At 46.1% G+C, this 19,052-nt stretch overlaps 1 protein-coding gene across 1 annotated transcript in view; it reads left to right on the top strand.

The window, feature by feature from the left end:
* Window positions 1–1,428: 1,428 nt before the first annotated feature.
* The window catches only part of AMOTL1 (angiomotin like 1), a 311,572-nt gene continuing 293,948 nt past the window's right edge, over window positions 1,429–19,052 (top strand). The window contains exons 1-2 of the mRNA XM_086935303.1: window positions 1,429–1,586; window positions 10,022–10,072. Coding sequence (XP_086791429.1) covers window positions 1,499–1,586; window positions 10,022–10,072 — 139 coding nt within the window. The 5' untranslated portion in view covers window positions 1,429–1,498. The remainder of the gene's footprint in view (window positions 1,587–10,021; window positions 10,073–19,052) is intronic.

The following is a 19,052-nucleotide window of genomic DNA, read 5'->3' as shown; positions in this document are numbered from 1 at the left end:
GAGGAGTGGGGGGAGCAGGGGAGGAGAAGTGCGGGAGGTGAGACACGGGGGGAGTTTAATAATAATAGTTTCATAAAAAGGAAAACTTACCTAAAGCTGCCGGCCACCACCTGCATCACGCCTCGCTGTTCTTCTTCCTTCTCCCAGCAGACACTGGGACAGCATCACAGACTTTTTGGGCAATCTGTTCACTGCTCTCATGCTATGAGGGCAGCGCAGGAGTTGGCCTGAGTGGGCTGGTTTGAACGTCCACTCAGGCACAGGAGTCGGTGCTATTTCTCCAACCCGGCTGTTCAATGCAGCTGGGTTGCAGAATCCTAAGTGCACATGTGTGTTTGGGTGGCCTGAGACGGCCTGCTAACACACATACGTGCTTAGAAGTGCACCAACCAGCAATCCTCCCCCTCTCATGGCCCCAGCCCACCCCTCCCCCCACACGCTGGCTCAGCCAGCGGGTGAAAAGCAAAACGATGATAGTATATCGGTTTATTTTTCCGCTGCTGGCTCTGAGCCAGTGAGGCGACGCTCCTCCGGCATCGTGGAGGAGTCACCCCTGGTGGTTACTGTAGTTTGAGTACATGAATTGTTTAGTAAGGTTTTGCTCAGCACCCATATGGCACAAATCGGTGCAAAGCATTGCGTTGATTTAACTAGAGTTATAATAGCTCAAAGCTGGAGGGAAAAATTGTGCAGCACCTTGCGAGCACCCACACAACCCTTAGTAAAGCTAGGCCTTTTCTGGGCGTGACTGCTATTAATAAGATAGTAGACTTGAACAGAAGGTACATTGTCAGAAATGGTGCTGTACCAGCCACTCTTAGTTTGGTAGCTGGCACAACCCCATTTCTGGTAGTATCACCTCTGCCACATCAGTGTTCCATGTGGTGGATCCAGAGGCATCATTGTCATCTGGAATACTGACATTTCCTTCACGGACAGTGAGGTGGGGCAATGAAGAGGTGGTCGGTCACTACATCTGTGGATTTTTGTGTACATCTGTAGCCGCCTTCTTCTACATCAGGACCGAAGTCTGCCTTGAGAGGATGGCCCCATCCCACTTCACCTCTCTTTCATAAAGAACGCATTATTTTGGCAACAATGACCACATTGGTGAGATTTCTGGTTAAACTAAATTTCCAAGATGAAATAATCTGTTTCTGGGTTGGAACCATGTTCTGGTGTCTTGTCTCCATGCTGTATTGTCTTTACTAAGAAAGGAGAGGTGTATTCAGAACAGATGCCATCTGTCACTCTGACATTATGTTTAAATTAATAGGGTTTGGAAGACATTGGCAGTGGTCTAGTGTATGAAGTCCACCTTTGTGTATGTGCTGGAAGTCGCAGGACCTGTTTTATTCATGCTTCTTTGTGAACGTACCAGAATAAATGTGTGCTATCTAACCATGTTTTGTTCACTTTTCAGAACTGGCTTGCTATCCTCCTCTAAGGTGCAAGGCCAGGAGAGAGACGCAAGAGTCCTCAGTTCATGGAGTGAGACATGGACCTGAGTGAGAGCTGGATTCTGGACGAAGTCAATTGGCTGGCTCAGATTGGGATACTTCCCCACCCTGGAAGCATGAGAGAAGGTACGATGCTGTTACATTTGGCCAGGCCCTTGCTTCCTGGCGTAGAACGAAAGCAAACTCCATATCTTGTTATACCTACATTTACATTTATTAATTGGAATGGTGGTTTCGCACTTGCTATAGGCTATCTCACCCAACGAAGCAACGGCACTGAGGGCTGACGTGCATTTACGCCCTAAAATAACATTTGGATTAGACTCACAACACCCTACGCTACAATGTTCTATACAGAAATGGACAAGGGCAGAGCTGGGGCATGCAAGGGGCAGGGGTAGACACACACCACTAATGTCTACAGCTGCTTCAGTGCCAAACCACACATTTGGCACTAGACAAATTAGATCACCCCATCCAAGAGTGTCAGCAGTGATCACATCGGTGCATTACAGGGTTTCCAGAAGTAATGTAAAAAAGGCTTTGGCAATTTAACTGAAATAATACATGGGTAGTACATACAAACCATAGACGCAGTCCCCTTGGCTCCAAGGTATAAATATGAGAAACTCAAATAATATCTTTAAGCACATTTTGAAAATTCAACGATTTTTCTACAGACATCAGCTCATGAGTTGTGAAAATACACACATTTTTGTTTTGAATACATGCTTTTTAATTTTGGTATACATATAATAATTCAACCAAGCAAAAGCTTTGATAGTCATAGGCTACTCTTTGGAGACACCTGAACTAGATGTATACTGGGGCGCACAGCCAGGGCTAGCTCAAGCCTCATAAACATGCGATATGCCACACAATCATCTCTCCCTCTCTACAACACAACAAACGGCAAGCAACCATCAACTGCCAGCCCTCGGCAGTACAAATCAATGCAATCCACAAATCCACAGGCACAGATTATATTTTTATTGATCGCCCAAGCCTTTGTGTGTTCTGTAACTCTGTTTCATAAACTAAGGCCATACCTCCTTTGTTTATAGCATTATACACCTAAACCTGGCTCCTAATTACATTAAATTGTTGTGGGCATTTTACCATCAAAGAAATCAATTGCGGAACAGTTTGAGCATGGGTGTGTTTTCATCCGATTGCCTCTTAACTTGTATATTGACGATTTGCCTAGAGAAATTCCTTCCCCCTACTACTGAATTTAGTCAACATGGGATATTATCCTAGGCAGATGAAGTCATCATATTAGCTCACACCTTTAAGTTGGAATGAGGTGAATGCTAGGTAACTGTCGTATCTTACTGTGTTCAGATCCTAACTGTTTTTGAAAACTAGCCCACATCACTGCTTTGGGCAAACAATGAAAAGCAAAATATGGGTATTGAAATTCTGATAAAATACAGGTGTTAATCGGGTATTTTCTTTGCCCCTAAATGTCAATGTAAGTTAATGGCTAAACACAAGTGCTGTGTGAGACAAAGGGATCACTGTCCCTGTCTGCGCCATGGCGCAACCTCAATTGTGTCTGCCCAGTTTAAACATGGACCCAGTTATGGAACAACATGCTCTCCTCAGCTGTGACCTGCACCCTGACAGTTTGCACCCCCACGAGGAAGAGGCTTCAGAAAAAGAGGGACCCGCGATTTGAGACTGCAGTGGCATCTTTTGACTGCCAGCTGGATCAGGTATATTTTAAAGAGGAGCAGGGGTCCACCTGCTGGTGGGAGCAGTGTGTGACTACACCTGCCTCTGGGGGTTTGGTTAGGGTGGCCCAAGTAGGGTGGCCAGATCATGAGAACCAAAAACCGGGACATTTTGCAAAATAGAAGGAGGACTGCAATTTTACATCAACGGTGCTGCGCAGAATGACAACTCTTGTCAACACAGGAACACAGATCAAGCCCTAAGAATATAAATAAAATGTAATTTCTAAAACCAGCATCATACCTGGTAATTAAATTGCTTACTCCTGACAGCTGCTAACTGGCACAACTTTAGAATGCCTAATAAGTGCCTCTCACTGGTTTCAGTCGACCCCCTGTAAAAACCGGGACATGAGCCAAAATTGCAGGAATCTGCCGGGACGGCTGGTGAAAACCCGGGACTGTTAGGGCAACTCCGGGACGCCTGGTCACCCTAGACCCAAGACTCCACTCAAGGGGCACCCTCAGGGGCAAAATGACTGTGCACCACCTCATATCTGGAGAACAATATGTGCACCTCCCAATGGATCTTTTGTCCTTGCATCAGTGCCTCATATATAGGTGTGTATAAGGATAAAGGTGAACTTTATTTACAATGGAGCACCACCCATGCATATGAAGGAATGCTCCCTTGAGCTCACACAGGCATGCTTTGCAGAAGGGGAAACATAAACGTCTGCGGCTGTTATTAAATACCAAAGTTCTTAATGGTTGCAAAAAGTGGGCACACACTCCCATTATGCCTCAGAAGCACTTTGTGTAATATGGCCCCAGGTAGAAAAACGGTTCGAGAGGAGTTGGCCTAACAGCTATGGCGGCTGACCTCGTATCTGGGGAACCAGGTTCCAGTCTTGGCAATGACGCTGAACATCCTATGATTTTGGACAAATCACTTAATCTCCCCGTGCGTAACAAGAATGAATGTGTCCTCATGTAACGCAACTGGTGCTATTTAAAGCGCTCTGATACCCGATACCTTCAGGCCAAGTTTGCTCTATATGAGAAAAAAAAACGCCGTCATGAATCCTAGGTTCCTGCGTTTTTGTGGTTTTCCTACAGTCAGCTAAATTTGTCTGTCAGAAATAACTTTGTATGGAATACTCCACAGAGCCAATCTTTCCTCAACATTGGCTAGGCTTCGTGTCACTCTCAGTTGCTTTGTGCTGCTTTCCTCCCCATCTGCTTGACCGATCAACAGGAGGTTTTTGGTTTCATCGTCTGCAGATTCGTCATTGGCCTGCTCCAAACGCTGCATTACATCTATGAAAACAGAGCCACGTTCAAAACTTCAAACACCAGTTTGCTGCTTTTCAGTGCCACCTAGTGGTCACTAGTCAGACTGCAGCAGAAAGGTAAAGGATACAACATTGTTCTACTAGACAGGTAGTGAAAACATCTTTAGACCACCATTGACAATGCCAGTTGATCTCGCTTGTATGTAAAGGTAAAGGTAAGCGAGACCGATTTAGATTACCAGTGCTAGCTGAGAAAAGGCATGGAGATATGGAGATATGTTGACTTAAACAATGCTCGCTGCTTTCCAGGCTGTATTCAGATAAGGCCTTGGCCATGGAAGGAGTCGCTAGCTGAGAAGAGGCCAGTTAATTCACTTTCCACACTGAAGCGATGATACTCAGTCCCTGGGCCAGAGATGTCCAGTATAGGTCAAGGAAAGATGAATCTATGCCACAACTTTACATTTAGATCCATTATGTGTACGTTTATCTGATGTGGGATAATATGCTGAACATCTGGTATGGATCAGCCCATCCTGAATCTATGTTGGAAATGGAAACTCCTGCCCTAGTCCCAACCAGATTACCCACCTATAGCTTCAGGAGTGACTCTCTGCCCCCCGGACAACTGTGAACACAAATAAAAATAACGTCTGAAGCATCCTCTCGCTTGCTCCTGTCGACAGAAGGACTGTGATGTGAACATCTGCACCCTTACACTGTATTTATATTTACATTGTGATTCTGATGTTCGTTATTTCCATCTGGGTTGAAAGGCATAATATGTTCATCGTGGCCTGTGTGCCCCTTAGGGAAGGTTGGACACTTGCTCAGCTCCCAAGTGTTTACCTCACGGAGGTGCAATGCCAGGCTTGGATCAGAGGCATACTAAAGTCCACACGACATAGGGTAGGGACATTTGCAATTGGCCTAATTATTCAGTGTGGGAAAGAACAAAGACTTTGGACTGAAAAGTCTCACCCGTATAGTCGTGGCATGCTTCTTCTCTGGCTGGTCTGTCCCACCATGGTAAGATAGTTCCACCATGGTGGTCTCAACCTCAGAAAGTTGAAGATCAGGATAAACGGTGTTGAATATATGCGGGAGCCAAAGGATAACCTAAAACTACCAATCTGTATACCCAAGGGATTTCCTGTTTTTTTATAGGTGCACAAGGCAGGATCAACAAATGACCATATCAGTGTATACTGAGAAATGATGACTCATCCTTCTCAATGTAATGCCAACATGTTTCCGCACTAGGAGCCCAAAATGGGTCTTGGGCCTTCATCAGGGCAACACAGGATCCTGCACAGTCCGTGCTGTATCGGAGGTGCCACCACGGGTCTACCTCCTGAAGAAAGTGTGACTACAGAAGAGGTCCCCATTTGGTGAGACCAGTAGAATGTACCCACAATCTTTCTGGCAGCCTCTTGTGATGTCCATTTGTCTTCTGCAGCACCTGCCACTCTGCACCACACTCACCAGCCTCTGACAAAATGAGAAAAGTTCAACGACATCCCCTTGACTACAGCTTTCCCCTCAAAACAGAAAGATAACAGTGATTCCAGTCACGTCCAATCAGTGCTTAATGTGTAAAAAAAAATAAGTGCCAGGGCTCTTGTTGGGAGATCAATGCAGCTTGCACCACACATTGCCCCCGCTATGCTGGCAATGATAGTAACAACACAACTACTAACATCACACTTCTACAAGTGTGACAATTCAGACTATTTCAGGCCCACAAAGCTATGTGACTAGCTTGGGCAACAGGTAATGCTAATTTTCAATGCATATTGAATTATTAATTAACTGTTCTTGTAGGGGTCGTCTCTAAATTAGCAAGACAAGGCCACCTTTTGGCAGACTGTCACAAGCGCTGGTGTTGACAATTAAATGACGGTGCTGAGCACCCGAAACCACTGGCTCAAATTAAGCACTGCGTTTAATAAAGGAAGATGGAATTATAATGAAAAGCATGACGATTAATTCAAGCAAGAAGTGAACAGACTAGCTGCACTTTGCAGCTACTGAACCCTTGAAAAAAAACACAAAAAAACAATCATGACTATAGGGTAGGAAACGGGATAAGGAACATGGCTGACCAATTAAAATGGCTTGCGCAATGTCTAGCAGAATTAAAAAAAAACAATTAAAAATGGCAACAGGACAGGGAGCTGGGGGGCAACAAGCAGGGAATTTGGGGAAGTAAAAAGTAAAGTGCACATAAAGAGCAAGGAACACATGCACTCCCATGGAGTGCTCAATAACAAAAAACGGGTCCCATCAAGTATGCCGTTGAATGATACAAATAGTCCAATCAGAGCACGGTGAGATCAAAATGCTCCAAGACAAGCACAAGAATAGGGGAGAGCCAATGAATCGAGAGCAGCCAACTGAAATAGACAACAAAGCCACCCCCTCAAGAACAAGGGGCTGACCCAAAGCCCCCTCTTAGGTATATGTTGTATATTGGAAACAGTACAGGGCACATTAGGATGGCGATCCTGAGGCAAAAAGGGACCGCCCACCATAAGGGCGGGGGTCCCGTTTGGGCCATTAGGATGCGCCCGCCACAGTGGCGGGTGCATCCCGCATTATTCACATTGCGGCGGGCGGTGCTGAAAGCAACGCGCTCCTCAATGCTAAAAATGCACCGCAAGCAGTTCAATGTACAACGTGACAGGCACCGTGTATGCCTGCCACTTTGTATATTGAAATGCAGGGGGGTACCATAGGTACCCCTCCATGTGAACCTCCCAGACTCCATGGGGGCCCCCACAAGTGATTCCCGCATGCCATTCAGTTCACGGAAAGGCATCTGTCCGCCCCCATCATAATATGGTTGGCGGTGTCTTACAGACACCACCCCCATATTAAACACTTTTCCGCCCAGTCAACTTGTCGACTAGACGGAAAAGCGGCTGACGGTCTTTCATCCGCCGTGGATGGGAAAATGGGTTGGAGGCGGGGGAGGATGTCGGGCAGATCGCCACCGCCCGCATGCCGGTGGCGATTCGCCCGACATCCTAACGGGGCCCGAAGTGTTCCTTCCTACTGACACTGACATTTGACCGTAAATGAGATGTTATCAATCCTGCAAACCACATTGCTGTTAGTTCGAGTAGTATGGAAATATCAAGGACAAAGTATTGAAAGTGAAATATAGCAATGTAAGTATAGAATTTGTTTACCTGATATATATATATATATCCGCATCGCTGCGGCGGTTATTTTTCCGCTGCGCGGCTTTTTTCGAAAAGCCGCGTTAGATGACGAGCTCAGGTCGTCATCCGCACATGACCACCATGGCTGATGACGAGCTGAGCTCTTCATCAGCATCGAAGGGGTTAAATATATATATATATATATATATATATATATATATATATATATATATATATATATATATATATATATATATATATATATATATATATATATATATATATATATATATATATTGTAGGCTAGTTGGGGTGACCAAGGTAAGTGGCACTCTAACACAACGTACTTTCACCCATTGAAAGCTGTTTATTGGCATACATCGCTTCATTCCTTCTTACAGACTGCCACCTGGCGCATTTAGTTTCCACTTCTTCAGAGGCACAGCAGTCATGGAAGCAAACAGGGCCACCTCCACCTTTATAACCCTGTCACACGCTGATATGCACCTGCTCTGTATGAGTCTGTGCGCAATGGTCACTGGGAGGTGTAGTCCGATATTGCTGCCATTCGATGTTACTTCCATTTCCCAGGTAATGAAGCCGCGTTGAAACCATGCGCCGTGCTCCGATTCATAGGCCCACACAACGTACTTTCCCCCATTGAAAGCTGTTTGTTGGCATACATCGCTTCATTCTTCTTACAGACTGCCACCTGACGCATTTCGTTTCCACTTCTTCAGAGGCACAGCAGTCATGGAAGCAAACAGGGCCACCGCCACCTTTATAACCCTGTCACACGCTGATATGCAGCTGCTCTGTATGAGTCTGTGCGCAATGGTCACTAGGAGGAAAGTACGTTGTGTTCAAGTGCCGCTTATCTTGGTCATCCCAACGAGCCTACAATTTAAAAAGCGGCAGGCCAGCCGCTGAGCGAGCACCACCCCAAACAAGGAACAAGTAGAGCATACCGTGTGGGGTTTTGAAACAGTACTTGCTATTTTCTTGAGAAAGCTCTAAACCAGGATGGCTGGAGTGAGCCTGACAGCTGCATGTTCTCCTTATAAAGGAGGGCAGTAAATGTTGAACTCTGAATTAATATTTGTCAATGTTTTAGAAATTGCAGTTCTAAGATACGGTGGCGGCTCCTCCACTAAGAAGGAGGGGTGCCGTCCCACTGCTCTTTGAGCAGTGCAAAAAGGAAAAATAAAATGATAATAACACCATGTAATTTTATTTTTCCGTACTGAGGCAGTTCTGCGGGGCGGGGCTGGCCTGTCGTCACAGCCAGCAGGGGGAGGAATGTTTGGTGCCCTTAAGTGCACATGACAGTTTGGCTAGCCATCTTGGGCTGGCCAGTCATGCACACTTAGCATGTTCTCCACCGGCTGTATTTCACTCCCTGGGTGGAGAACACGCACAGGCTCTGAGTCCCTGTCTGAGTGCTGAACCAGAGCACTCCGACCAATCACGATGCTGCTGTTGTGCTGGTGACAGCAGTGCCATGACTGGCTTAGGGGAGTCCCGGAGCCTGTGTGCATCCCTGCGTCAATTGAAGAACAGAAGAGAGGCAGCGTCTGCAGCCAGGTAAGTGAATTTATGTTTCTGCTCCCCTCCCCCAGCCCCACCCATAATATTCCATGGCACCCACCACAGTCTGACAACTGGAACAATCAAATAGGAAATTCTACACCTCCCACCAGCATCCAAGGTTTTGATTACATATCAGGATTGGAGGAGGATAATGCTAAGGGACACATAGAGGTGGTACACAGGTGTCTCCACTCCCCCAAATTTGTACCTTGTGGGTGGATATAGGGGGTCACTGCCGCCGCCTCCCGGAGGATCACTGCCCCCCTTTGAAATGGAGGCTGGGTCGCCACCTACAGTGAAAGGCATACTGGCGACTTCAAACAACGGATCTGCTTTCACTAATGCGCTGGTCCGAGTGCACAATTGGGTTCGCGCCTCCACTGGAAAGAGTGCATTTTATATGATACGATTGCGCTGTCCCTATCTGCCCTCTGCGCACACACTTAGAAGTGAAGTATAGTGCAGGGATGAGAAGCTCACCATATTTGGAATCCAGTACCAGGTACATTTTTTGTGCACCTAGCCATCAGTTGAGTAGAAGAAGGTCACATGTATATTATGTTCTTTTGTGATATGTAGGACTAACCCAGGATGTTCCTGTTAACTCCTTACTGTGCTTGTCACTGTTGACAGCTTTGGAAGATGACAAAATCATGCAGTTAGTCACATTGACCCTTAAACTGTATGTGACAGATATCAACATGGATATTACTCCGACCGTCCTTCTCATTGCCTGTTGTCTAACTCGGACCCCCTGGGTCGACGCATCCCTGTTGTTGCTTTCTCAGCTTAATACAGCAACTTCCCACATCTTATCTTTCTATTTCTTGTAGATCAGGAGATGCCTGAATCTAATCCCAATCACTTTGGTCCAGGACAACTAGGTAAGTACCATTCTTATACTACATATTTTAATAACATAACATAACTGAGAAAGGTACCATAACGACAAAATATTTGATGATGCATCATGACTTGACGATGGCTATCAGTAGGATGCTTCGACCTGCTCTATACACATTCACTTCAATTCAAAGTCATTCAAAAGGTCCAAATCCTACATGTTCTCCAGTGTTTGGACGTGACATTAGGCAGGTATAAAGTAGGATCTAAGTATTGTTCAATACATGGCAAAGACTTACAGAATGTGATTGTGTGGCCAAAGAGAGCCCAATTTCACTATATCAGGTATATCAAGAGTAGTAATGTTTGGTTTGCTAAGGGTCCCTGTAGGGCTAGCTGCCTCTACCTATGTGAATGGCACAAGATGCACTTTTAAGTATTGCACAGACATTCATTTTAGATCCTCATCGCACACTTGTTCAGTCGGTTTCAGGATGTTGCACATGACACAGGGTGGACAGGAGTTCTCTTGAGCCGCTATTGAGGTATGGAAAGCCTTTCTTGGGAATCTAAGTGATTACCAAATTTCTTATCTGTGCCTCAATATGGCCAAACAAAAATTCCAGCTTCTCTTTCTATTTGTGTTGTGTTGAACCCTGACATGTATTCTTCAGGCTGCATCAGATGTCTTCGTTACTGCTGGTTTCTGCTCTCCACAAAGAAAGTGTTAGTAAATTTGAGTGTATACATTTGTGTGTATAATAGTTCACAAAGGTTCTGGACCTTTTCATGTGTGTGATGGTTTACGGGCAAGTGGTATGGATAGGGCAACAGTGAGGATGCAAGTAGCAACAGAGTAAGTGACCAGTGACTTCCATCATGAGCGGTCAAGAGTCCGATCCAAATCTAATGTGGATCTGACCTTTGTAAATTGTAAATTGATACTTTTATAGCGCGCTACTCACCTGCAAGGGTCTCAAGGCGCTTGTACGAATACCGCTGTGGAACCCGTCCTGGCTTTCCCTGTGAGGCGTCCACTACTGGGCACCCCCAAGGTGGCGGCCAGGCATCCTTAGCGTTGTTGGGGCCGTTGTGGAGATTAAGCAAGCTATTGCCCAGAGTTGCAGAGTGGGACTCTATGATTAGAATAGGCACCGAGGCGAGAATGATCAGGTCCGTGGAATTTTGAGCCCAAGACCCTCCGAGGCGGGGAATTGAACCCTGGTCCCAGGCTAGACCTCTGCATCAGGGTCTGCCGCTCTAACCAGTGAGCCACACTTCTCCACAACCTTTGTATCTCATGCTGAGGCGCGATCTGGTGTTTCTCTCGTCTGTAGCATTTCTACATATCTTCAGCCTGGGCTAGTGTTCCATTCTATCTTTCTTCTATTTGACACTCCCAAGTGGCTGCTGAGGATGGACATTTGGATGGTTTTCACTAACCGAATAATGCAACAGCAAGACGTCCACGGTGTGCATGGACCTGGGTGCAGCGGGGTATGTAGGCCAAGTCAATTTGTCCACTTCAGTCAATCTTGTGTACTGCAGAAAATGTCCTGGCCCTAGTGCAAAGTCCTCGCAGGTTAGTTCAATGGAGACCCGGTGCCCCAACAGCGCACAACCAGCATCCCTACAGGCCTGAAATGACATATTGACGATCATTTGCCAGACCGGTGCCACTATCCAGATAGGGAGTTCACTGTACATTCCACTAAGTTAAGCCTAACTGTGCTGTGCCACGCTACCAGAGGGCTGAGCACAGGTTACCTCGGGGTTCGCTTGTGACATCGCCTTGAGGAGGATTGTGGTTGCTGCTTGTGTTGGGTTTCACCCACCTCAACCAGTACACAATTTCTTACACAGCTTGGCAGTAACCCCAAGTTTTCCCTAATTAGGATGTAAAGCTAGCACCCCAACCAGATAAAGAACAGCAGACATGCTAATGTATACACACATATCAGCCCAGTTCTTACTGACCCTTCCAACGATGCACATCGTGTCCGTGTATATGTGTGTGCCTGCACATGCCTTTGTATGTGTAGGTGCATGTGTGTGGGTGGGTGCACATGTGTGTATATGTGCTTGCCGGTACACGTGTGTTCATGTGTGTAATTCACAAGTTTCCCGTGATGACTTGCAAGGGGTTATGATGTGTGGTTTGTGAGCCGTATTTCCAGGTGTGAGTTTCATACGCAGTAGTGCTTGGCAGATTGTGACTACATTCACAGCAGCTCTGGCCTCACGCATGCGCTGCTGCAACAAGTTCACGGAATTTGAAAGTCAGATAGAAGTAAACTATAATCCATTAGTCACAATTTATAGAATCAATTTGTGAGGTCTTGGGTTAGTAAGTCCTTGAACTTTGACCTAGGGGTTAGAGTGGAAAATTGTCCGATTTATCTACGCCATTCTCAGTTGTTTTTAGGGGAGGGTGGCTCGTGCGTCTCTCTGGTGGGTGAAGGCGAGTTGTTGCCCGAGTGACATTCGTCTTTCTTATAAAGGAACACAGCCGTCTTGGGAAATCAAATGCTGTTGAAATCCACTCATACCCTCTCCATGGAACTGTGGCTTTCCTCACAGCTGTAGTAATGGATGTTCGTCATTACTGCGCCCTAGAGGCATCTATTCCCGGCCAGCCATCAAGGAAGGCCTTTGCTTAGCACAAGGTCCAGCCAGAAATGGGGTCGATCAGGTCCTTGCAAGAAAACACACAACATGTTGTCATGTTCATCAAAAGCAAAGCCGTGTACAGGGTGACTGTTCCTTCGAGGTTCATCAGATCCGCCAGATAGTCTTGTGAGATTTTGGCTGAAGTACATACTGTCTGGACCTCGAATGGTATTTTAAGACCACTGGCCATCTGGAAAAATAATTATTTTGCGCTCTTTTGCAGTCGGAATTACAGGACTACAGTCCAAGGCCTGTGAGCCCTTTTAGAATTTACAAAAACGAATGAAACACGAGAAAAGTGTCACATAATAAAACGCAGGCTAACTACCAGAAAACCTAGACGCAGACTTTGAATGGAAAACACATAATACTTTATTCGATTTGGCCAGCTAGCTTATAAATGAGAAGTGCCTGGCAGGAAAGTGCAAGTAGATTACACCACTGTGCTTTGTGGTCGCCTGGTAGGGCAGCTCTGCGTGTTATCACTTTGGGGCGATCTGCACCTGATTGTCCACCCTGATGTTCAATACTTTTATTAACCTCACAGTGCCCGTTGCAGCCATCCAGGCCATCCAGTAACTGCATAATTGTCATCAAATCTAAAACTAAAGCTGCCAGAAATGCAGCAGCTCTGTCCAGGGTGTCAGGTAGGTGCCCTCAGGTGTGCTTCATTTGCACAGAAGGTATCACTCCTGGGGGGCAAAGGTCATCCCACTGGTATTGCAGGGTGGGCTGACAAAGGAAATGAATGCGATGAAACCATTTTGAACACACTATGGACCTCATTTACGGAGAATCGGCCTAGGGCCTAGGGCAGCACCGCAGGTTTTGCTGCACTGCCTTACGCCAATGTGAAAGGGCAGGTATTCACCGTATTTATAATAAACAGTGCATTCCTGACATTTACCTCTGCGCTGGTGCACAATTTGCTTCCTAGCGTCAACGCAGTACACCCTCGCACCAGGGTGCAAGGGTGTCTGCGTTGCATGCAGGATTGTTGTGCAGGAAGGGGGACAATCCTGAGAGGCGTTTTTCTCTTCTCCCATGGAAAGAGGAAAAAACGAGGAGAAATAAAGATACTTCTCCTTGTCCCTGCTCTGGGGAGGTATAAGGTTTTGGCGCTGCCCCATGTTTACGTCATTAACCCCTCCCATGCTCGTGATGGAACCGTTCCGTCACGAGCCTCGGGTGGGCTGTGCTGGTGACGGAACGGTTCCGTCATGGCCCGCTCGGCATGCCTGCGCGGCGCGAATTCCGCGCCTGCGCTGACGTTCTGAAGAGCGGGTGGGGCCGTGACGGAACTGTTCCATCACAAGCACAGCTCACCCGCGGGCCGTGACAGAGCGGTTCCGTCATGAGCACGGGACCGCCGCGCCGCCCCGCCTCCCCCTTAACGCTGCGGCGGAATAGCCGCCACAGCGAAGGGGTTAAGTACATCTTGGGTAGCATCAAAATCCATGGGTGTTGCGTGGGAATCCCACTGTAACGCCCATGGAATGACTCCCTAGTACAAAGTAAAGTAACGCAGCGGCTTGCACTGCCTTGCCTTCCTTCATATCTATGAGCCCACGCAAAGCTAGGCAAAGTGACTTTATGTGGCTTCATAGATATGGTTGAGAGGTTTGAGCTGCCGGAGCGTCAGAAAAAGTGGCAATCCGGCGGCACAAGCCTCCCATAAATAAGCCCCATAGTATTTTTCTAATTTCCTGTTAGTCAGGCACCAGTTGGCGAAGAGATGTTTGCAGGATGGGCATGGTGTTTCTGTTCTCAAGAAGTATTTACTTACATAGTCATCCTGGAGAAGCTGGAACATAAAATGTTCTATACAGGTGCACACAAACATCTGAAAAATAGCGAATTCCCATGCTTGAAAAGCAGATCCTGGACCGGTAAGACCCGATCTGTAGAAAAGGCCAGTAGTCCAATAGAAAAAGCTATCTTGGTGAGCAGCATGGTTTCAGTTTCAGTTTCAGTTTATAGTTTATTGTGCAGTTAATTAAAACCAATGCAATACAGTACACAATAAGAAAGTTAAAATGCTCATAAAAAAAACATGCGTTTAAGATCAATTCTATACTATAGTGCGATATGCATAAGCTATTCAACATAAAAAAAATATATTTTGCCTGCCGCCCACAATAGGCCGTTCTGTACTTCTCATTCACTTTGTAGGCCTGTTAGTCTATTCGTATTTCCCGTAAAATTCATTAAAGTTTACAACATAGATGATTCATCAATGTAAATTAAATCATATGTCCTGTTTGTAGATTGTTCATGAGTCAGTTTTTGGTAGTTTTTTTTTCACTGCTTTTAAAAATTTCACGAAGCTGCAGCTCAGCTGAGGGTCCTGTGCTGAGAAGCAGGTTAGCACTGCACTCCTTCGTGTGCGTACACCCTGTAGAATAAAATGGCATTTCAGCAGGAGCTTCCTTTCTTCTTGCAGTTCTTTACACGAGCATAGCAAATGCATCATGTCTTCAGCCCCAATGCCACATAGCCTGCATAGTATTCCTGCTTTCGATCTCAGCCAGTGAGGGAGGTGTAGGATGCATGGTAGCAGGCCCAGTCTGTATCTTAAAAAGGACAGTTTGGTTTTTTTCATATAGCCTAGACCGAGATAAGGCTGGGGGGCTTGTGTCAGGAATGTGTTTAATACCATCCATGCATGAGATCTTTTTGATAAGGTGGCTTTATCCTCGACCCATGACTGAAGCTTGATCGATTTCTTCACCAATTTATTTAGTGATTTGTAATCTGCAGGGGACGCCCAGAGTTCTGCCAGCCCGGTGTTCACTATGCTCTTTTCCAGATATTTTGCTGCTGGTGAGTTTTGGGTCTGCTCTAGCTCTTTCCATAAATATTCGTTCAACGTTCCTTCAGTCGTTTTCCTTACTTTGTCCCATGAGCAGATATATGCCCCCTGTCGTGCCAAAAACTGTGACCGAATACCAAACTCCAATCTGATCTGTGCTGGGGAGGTTCGCTTTGGTAGGCTGAAGATGATTCTATATGCCGACACGATTGTACTGTCAAGTGTTACGGCATCTCTGCCTCGGTGGGCCTCACTCCCATAGGTCAGCGTTGGTAGCAGTTTGGCACTTATCACATTCAGTAAAGGGGTCAAAGAAGGGCCGGAGAGGTTGTTGTTTAGTGTTTTTAAAGAGATTGCCAGAGCGAGGCCTTTGCCTCTTATGCTGGCCCTTTGTTCGCTGAATTGGCCACCACTGTCAATTTTCACACCTAGATATTTGTACGACGACGTGTCTTTAATGCGGGTGTTATTCCAGAACCACGAGAAGACTTTCTTGTTTTTGTTCTTGCTGATTGTCATTGTTTGTGTTTTCTCGAGGTTCACTGTTAAATCATTTAACTCGGAATATCTCTGGGTCGTATTTAAGAGATTTTGGAGCCCTACTCTTGTATGGCTTATTAGCACCAGGTCGTCTGCATATAAAAGGCATGGTAGATTTAGGCCTCCTAATTTTGGCGAGTGTGAATTACAGTTGTTTAATAGGGGCACCAAGTCCGCCAGGAACAGGTTGAACAGTGTGGGGGCCAACACGCAGCCCTGTTTAAGGCCGTTGTTTGTTTGTATCCGCCTTGACAGCATTGAGCCGTCCCCCACCTTAATCTGAATCCAAGTGTCTGTATGTAAATTAATTAACAGCTCCAACAACCCTTTTGGGATACCCCAATCATTGAGTTTTGTCCATAGTAGATTGCGGTTAATGTTGTTGAATGCCGCCTTATAGTCAATATAGCAGAGGTGCAGGGGCATTTTTTTCATCTCTGCCTTATCTATAAGCATACCCATAGTCAGTATGTTTGTTGTTGTCCCCACTGCTTTAACGAAGCCTGTTTGATTAACAGGTATAAGAGACTTCCTCATGGCCCATGCCTTTAGTTCTTCCAGTATTAGACCTGCAAAATACTTCGCATCATTATCGATTAGGGCAACTAGCCGGTAATTTTGAGGAAGGCCTCTATCCCCTGCTTTATGTATGGGGGCAATGATGGAACCCTTCCAAGTGTCTGCCTGGTAAGATGTTAGTGTGCCTGATCTCCCGAAAAAGCATGGGGGATTTCACAGGATTAGCAGGCAGATCATTGACAATTCATAGATTTCTTACTCTGAAAATACCCACCTAGTTCACCCAATGACATCACTTGGGCGGCAGTCTTGTTGACAGGAATGTCAAGCGGCCGCATAGCTCCCTTCCTGGAGCAAAGGCTGACGGGAGGGAAGGGCTCTCTCATTGGTCCTCCCATCTGTCATTCCAGTAGGTATTTCCTTCAGATTAGCCCTCCCCGAGTTTGTCATTTTCATGATGATTTTCTAGCTTCTGGAGTGGAGGACTTTAGAATTTCCTGTCCGTGTACGCTCATTACAATAGTACTAAACATGGTCAGCAAGGTCGGACTGGTAACAAGGGCACTCGGGCAATACCCGAGAGGCTGGTATCCGATTTGCAACTGTGGGCTGCTTTTTTGAGCAGCCTGGGCCGATTTGGGCGGTTTCTGCATTGTTCGGATGCCCCCAGCGGCCCAGCGGGTGCCTGATTGGCCTTTCTGGAGGCAGATGGGCGCCAATTACTTCCCTTTTAGCAACAGGCAGAGGTGTCACTCCCTTTCTCTCGCTGGGTGGGCCCATTAATGTATGTATATTTAGCTGGGACTGGGGGCCTGAGCAAAAGTGGCCTCACTTGTTTTCAGGTGTGTTTGTCCAGTGTAAACTCATCCAATCTGTGCATTTTTTTTTACCCCTCCCCCCTTTATAAAATTTCGTCGAAGCAGTGTTTTGCAAATGTGGGCCACTTTTTGTTTTGTGTGCCTGGGCCCATTTTTAATCCAACCCTGATGATCAAAATACCATGACCTTCGAAGCCTCTTCGGGGTAGTAAGCGCTGTATAAAGGCAATTTAATAGATGCTAGAGAACATCTACAAGGGTTCACCCGTAATGCACATTTGAGCTCCAAGAGCACCAGGGATGTTATTACAAAGGTAGGGACAGGAAGAAAATGGCAGGTCACAGGAGATAATCAAATGCTGAAAATCACACGTTGCAAGAGCAAGTCATGCAGGCATTTCCTCACGCCACACAGTCATCCTAGACTCACACATAATGATAACAATATATAGCGCTTCTTGTCATACTTGTGCAGTTTGAAGCACTGCAAGTAGCAGAAGTTATTATTACTAAATGTAATTGATGGTGGGTAGAATGGGTCTTGCTGGATTCAAACTTGTGACCTACAGCTCACATCACATATTAGCGATGAAGGATTGGGGTGCTGAGCCATCTTGCCCACATACAGTGACGTACTTTATTAACGTTTTCAGTTATAGTTACAGTGGAAGGATGATATATATGTGAATGTGCTGAGCGCCAGAGAAATGTTTTACACAACTTAACAAGTGCTCCAGCTCTGCTGGGTCTGGTGGTTCAGTGGACTAACAAACAGTGGCGGCTCGCTTGGAATGGGGGTGGTGGGGTGGGCCAAACTGTCATGTGTACTTAGAGGAGTGCAAACCACTCCTCCCCTGCTCTGGCTTCAGGTAACCAGACCCGCCCCAAATCCTGAATAAAGTCTATCATTTTCTTTTTCACTGCTGCAATAGCAGCGGGCAACGCTCTCCGTCTTAGCAGAGGAACCGCCACTGCTAACGTATCCCGTCTATAAGCATGTGATTGACCTCATGTCTACAGGTTCACTTAGGCTTTCATCCTTCTGAGGTCGATAAAATGCGTGCCATTGAGTTGGTTAACGGTGAAATAATTTAAACACCTGTTATTCCGCGCCACGCCTGTAGTGTTATTACTACGCGTCCGTTGAGTAAAATTGAAATTAACCTCTTTCCGAGAAATGTTCATTTGCAACAATATAACAACTTTGTTTCTAATATGCTTCCTGAAAACAAGTTGACATTTCATTAAATACACCGAAGAGACAGTACAATTGGTGCCGTGACTTCCACTGTCACATAATATCCTTTCAGTGGAGAAATTGTCATGGAAACAGAACTGCTTCCTCAGCCCCCGGATCGTGATGTGTTTCTTGGATGATTGAGGAACTGTGAAAGGTTGATGCACTGAGTTCTTGATTTCTGCAATGATTGGGATATATTTTTTTAGCCTCAGGTGCTGTCATCAGGCACTTTTCTGCAGAAAGATTCTTAAACCGCATCGCTGCGGCGGTTATTTTTGCGCTACGCAGCTTTTTTTGTAAAAGCTGCGTTAGATGACGAGCTCAGCTCGTCATCCGCACACGCCCCCCGTGGCTGATGACGAGCTGAGCTCGTCATCAGCATCGAAGGGGTTAAAATACTGAGAGATTACAGGATTTCCTTT

This window comes from Lissotriton vulgaris, chromosome 8 (assembly GCF_964263255.1).
Source record: "Lissotriton vulgaris chromosome 8, aLisVul1.2, whole genome shotgun sequence".
In the NCBI taxonomy this organism is placed as follows: domain Eukaryota; kingdom Metazoa; phylum Chordata; class Amphibia; order Caudata; family Salamandridae; genus Lissotriton; species Lissotriton vulgaris.
The sequence above is the reverse complement of the archived record's forward strand: the minus strand, read 5'-3'. Positions and strand labels throughout refer to the sequence as shown.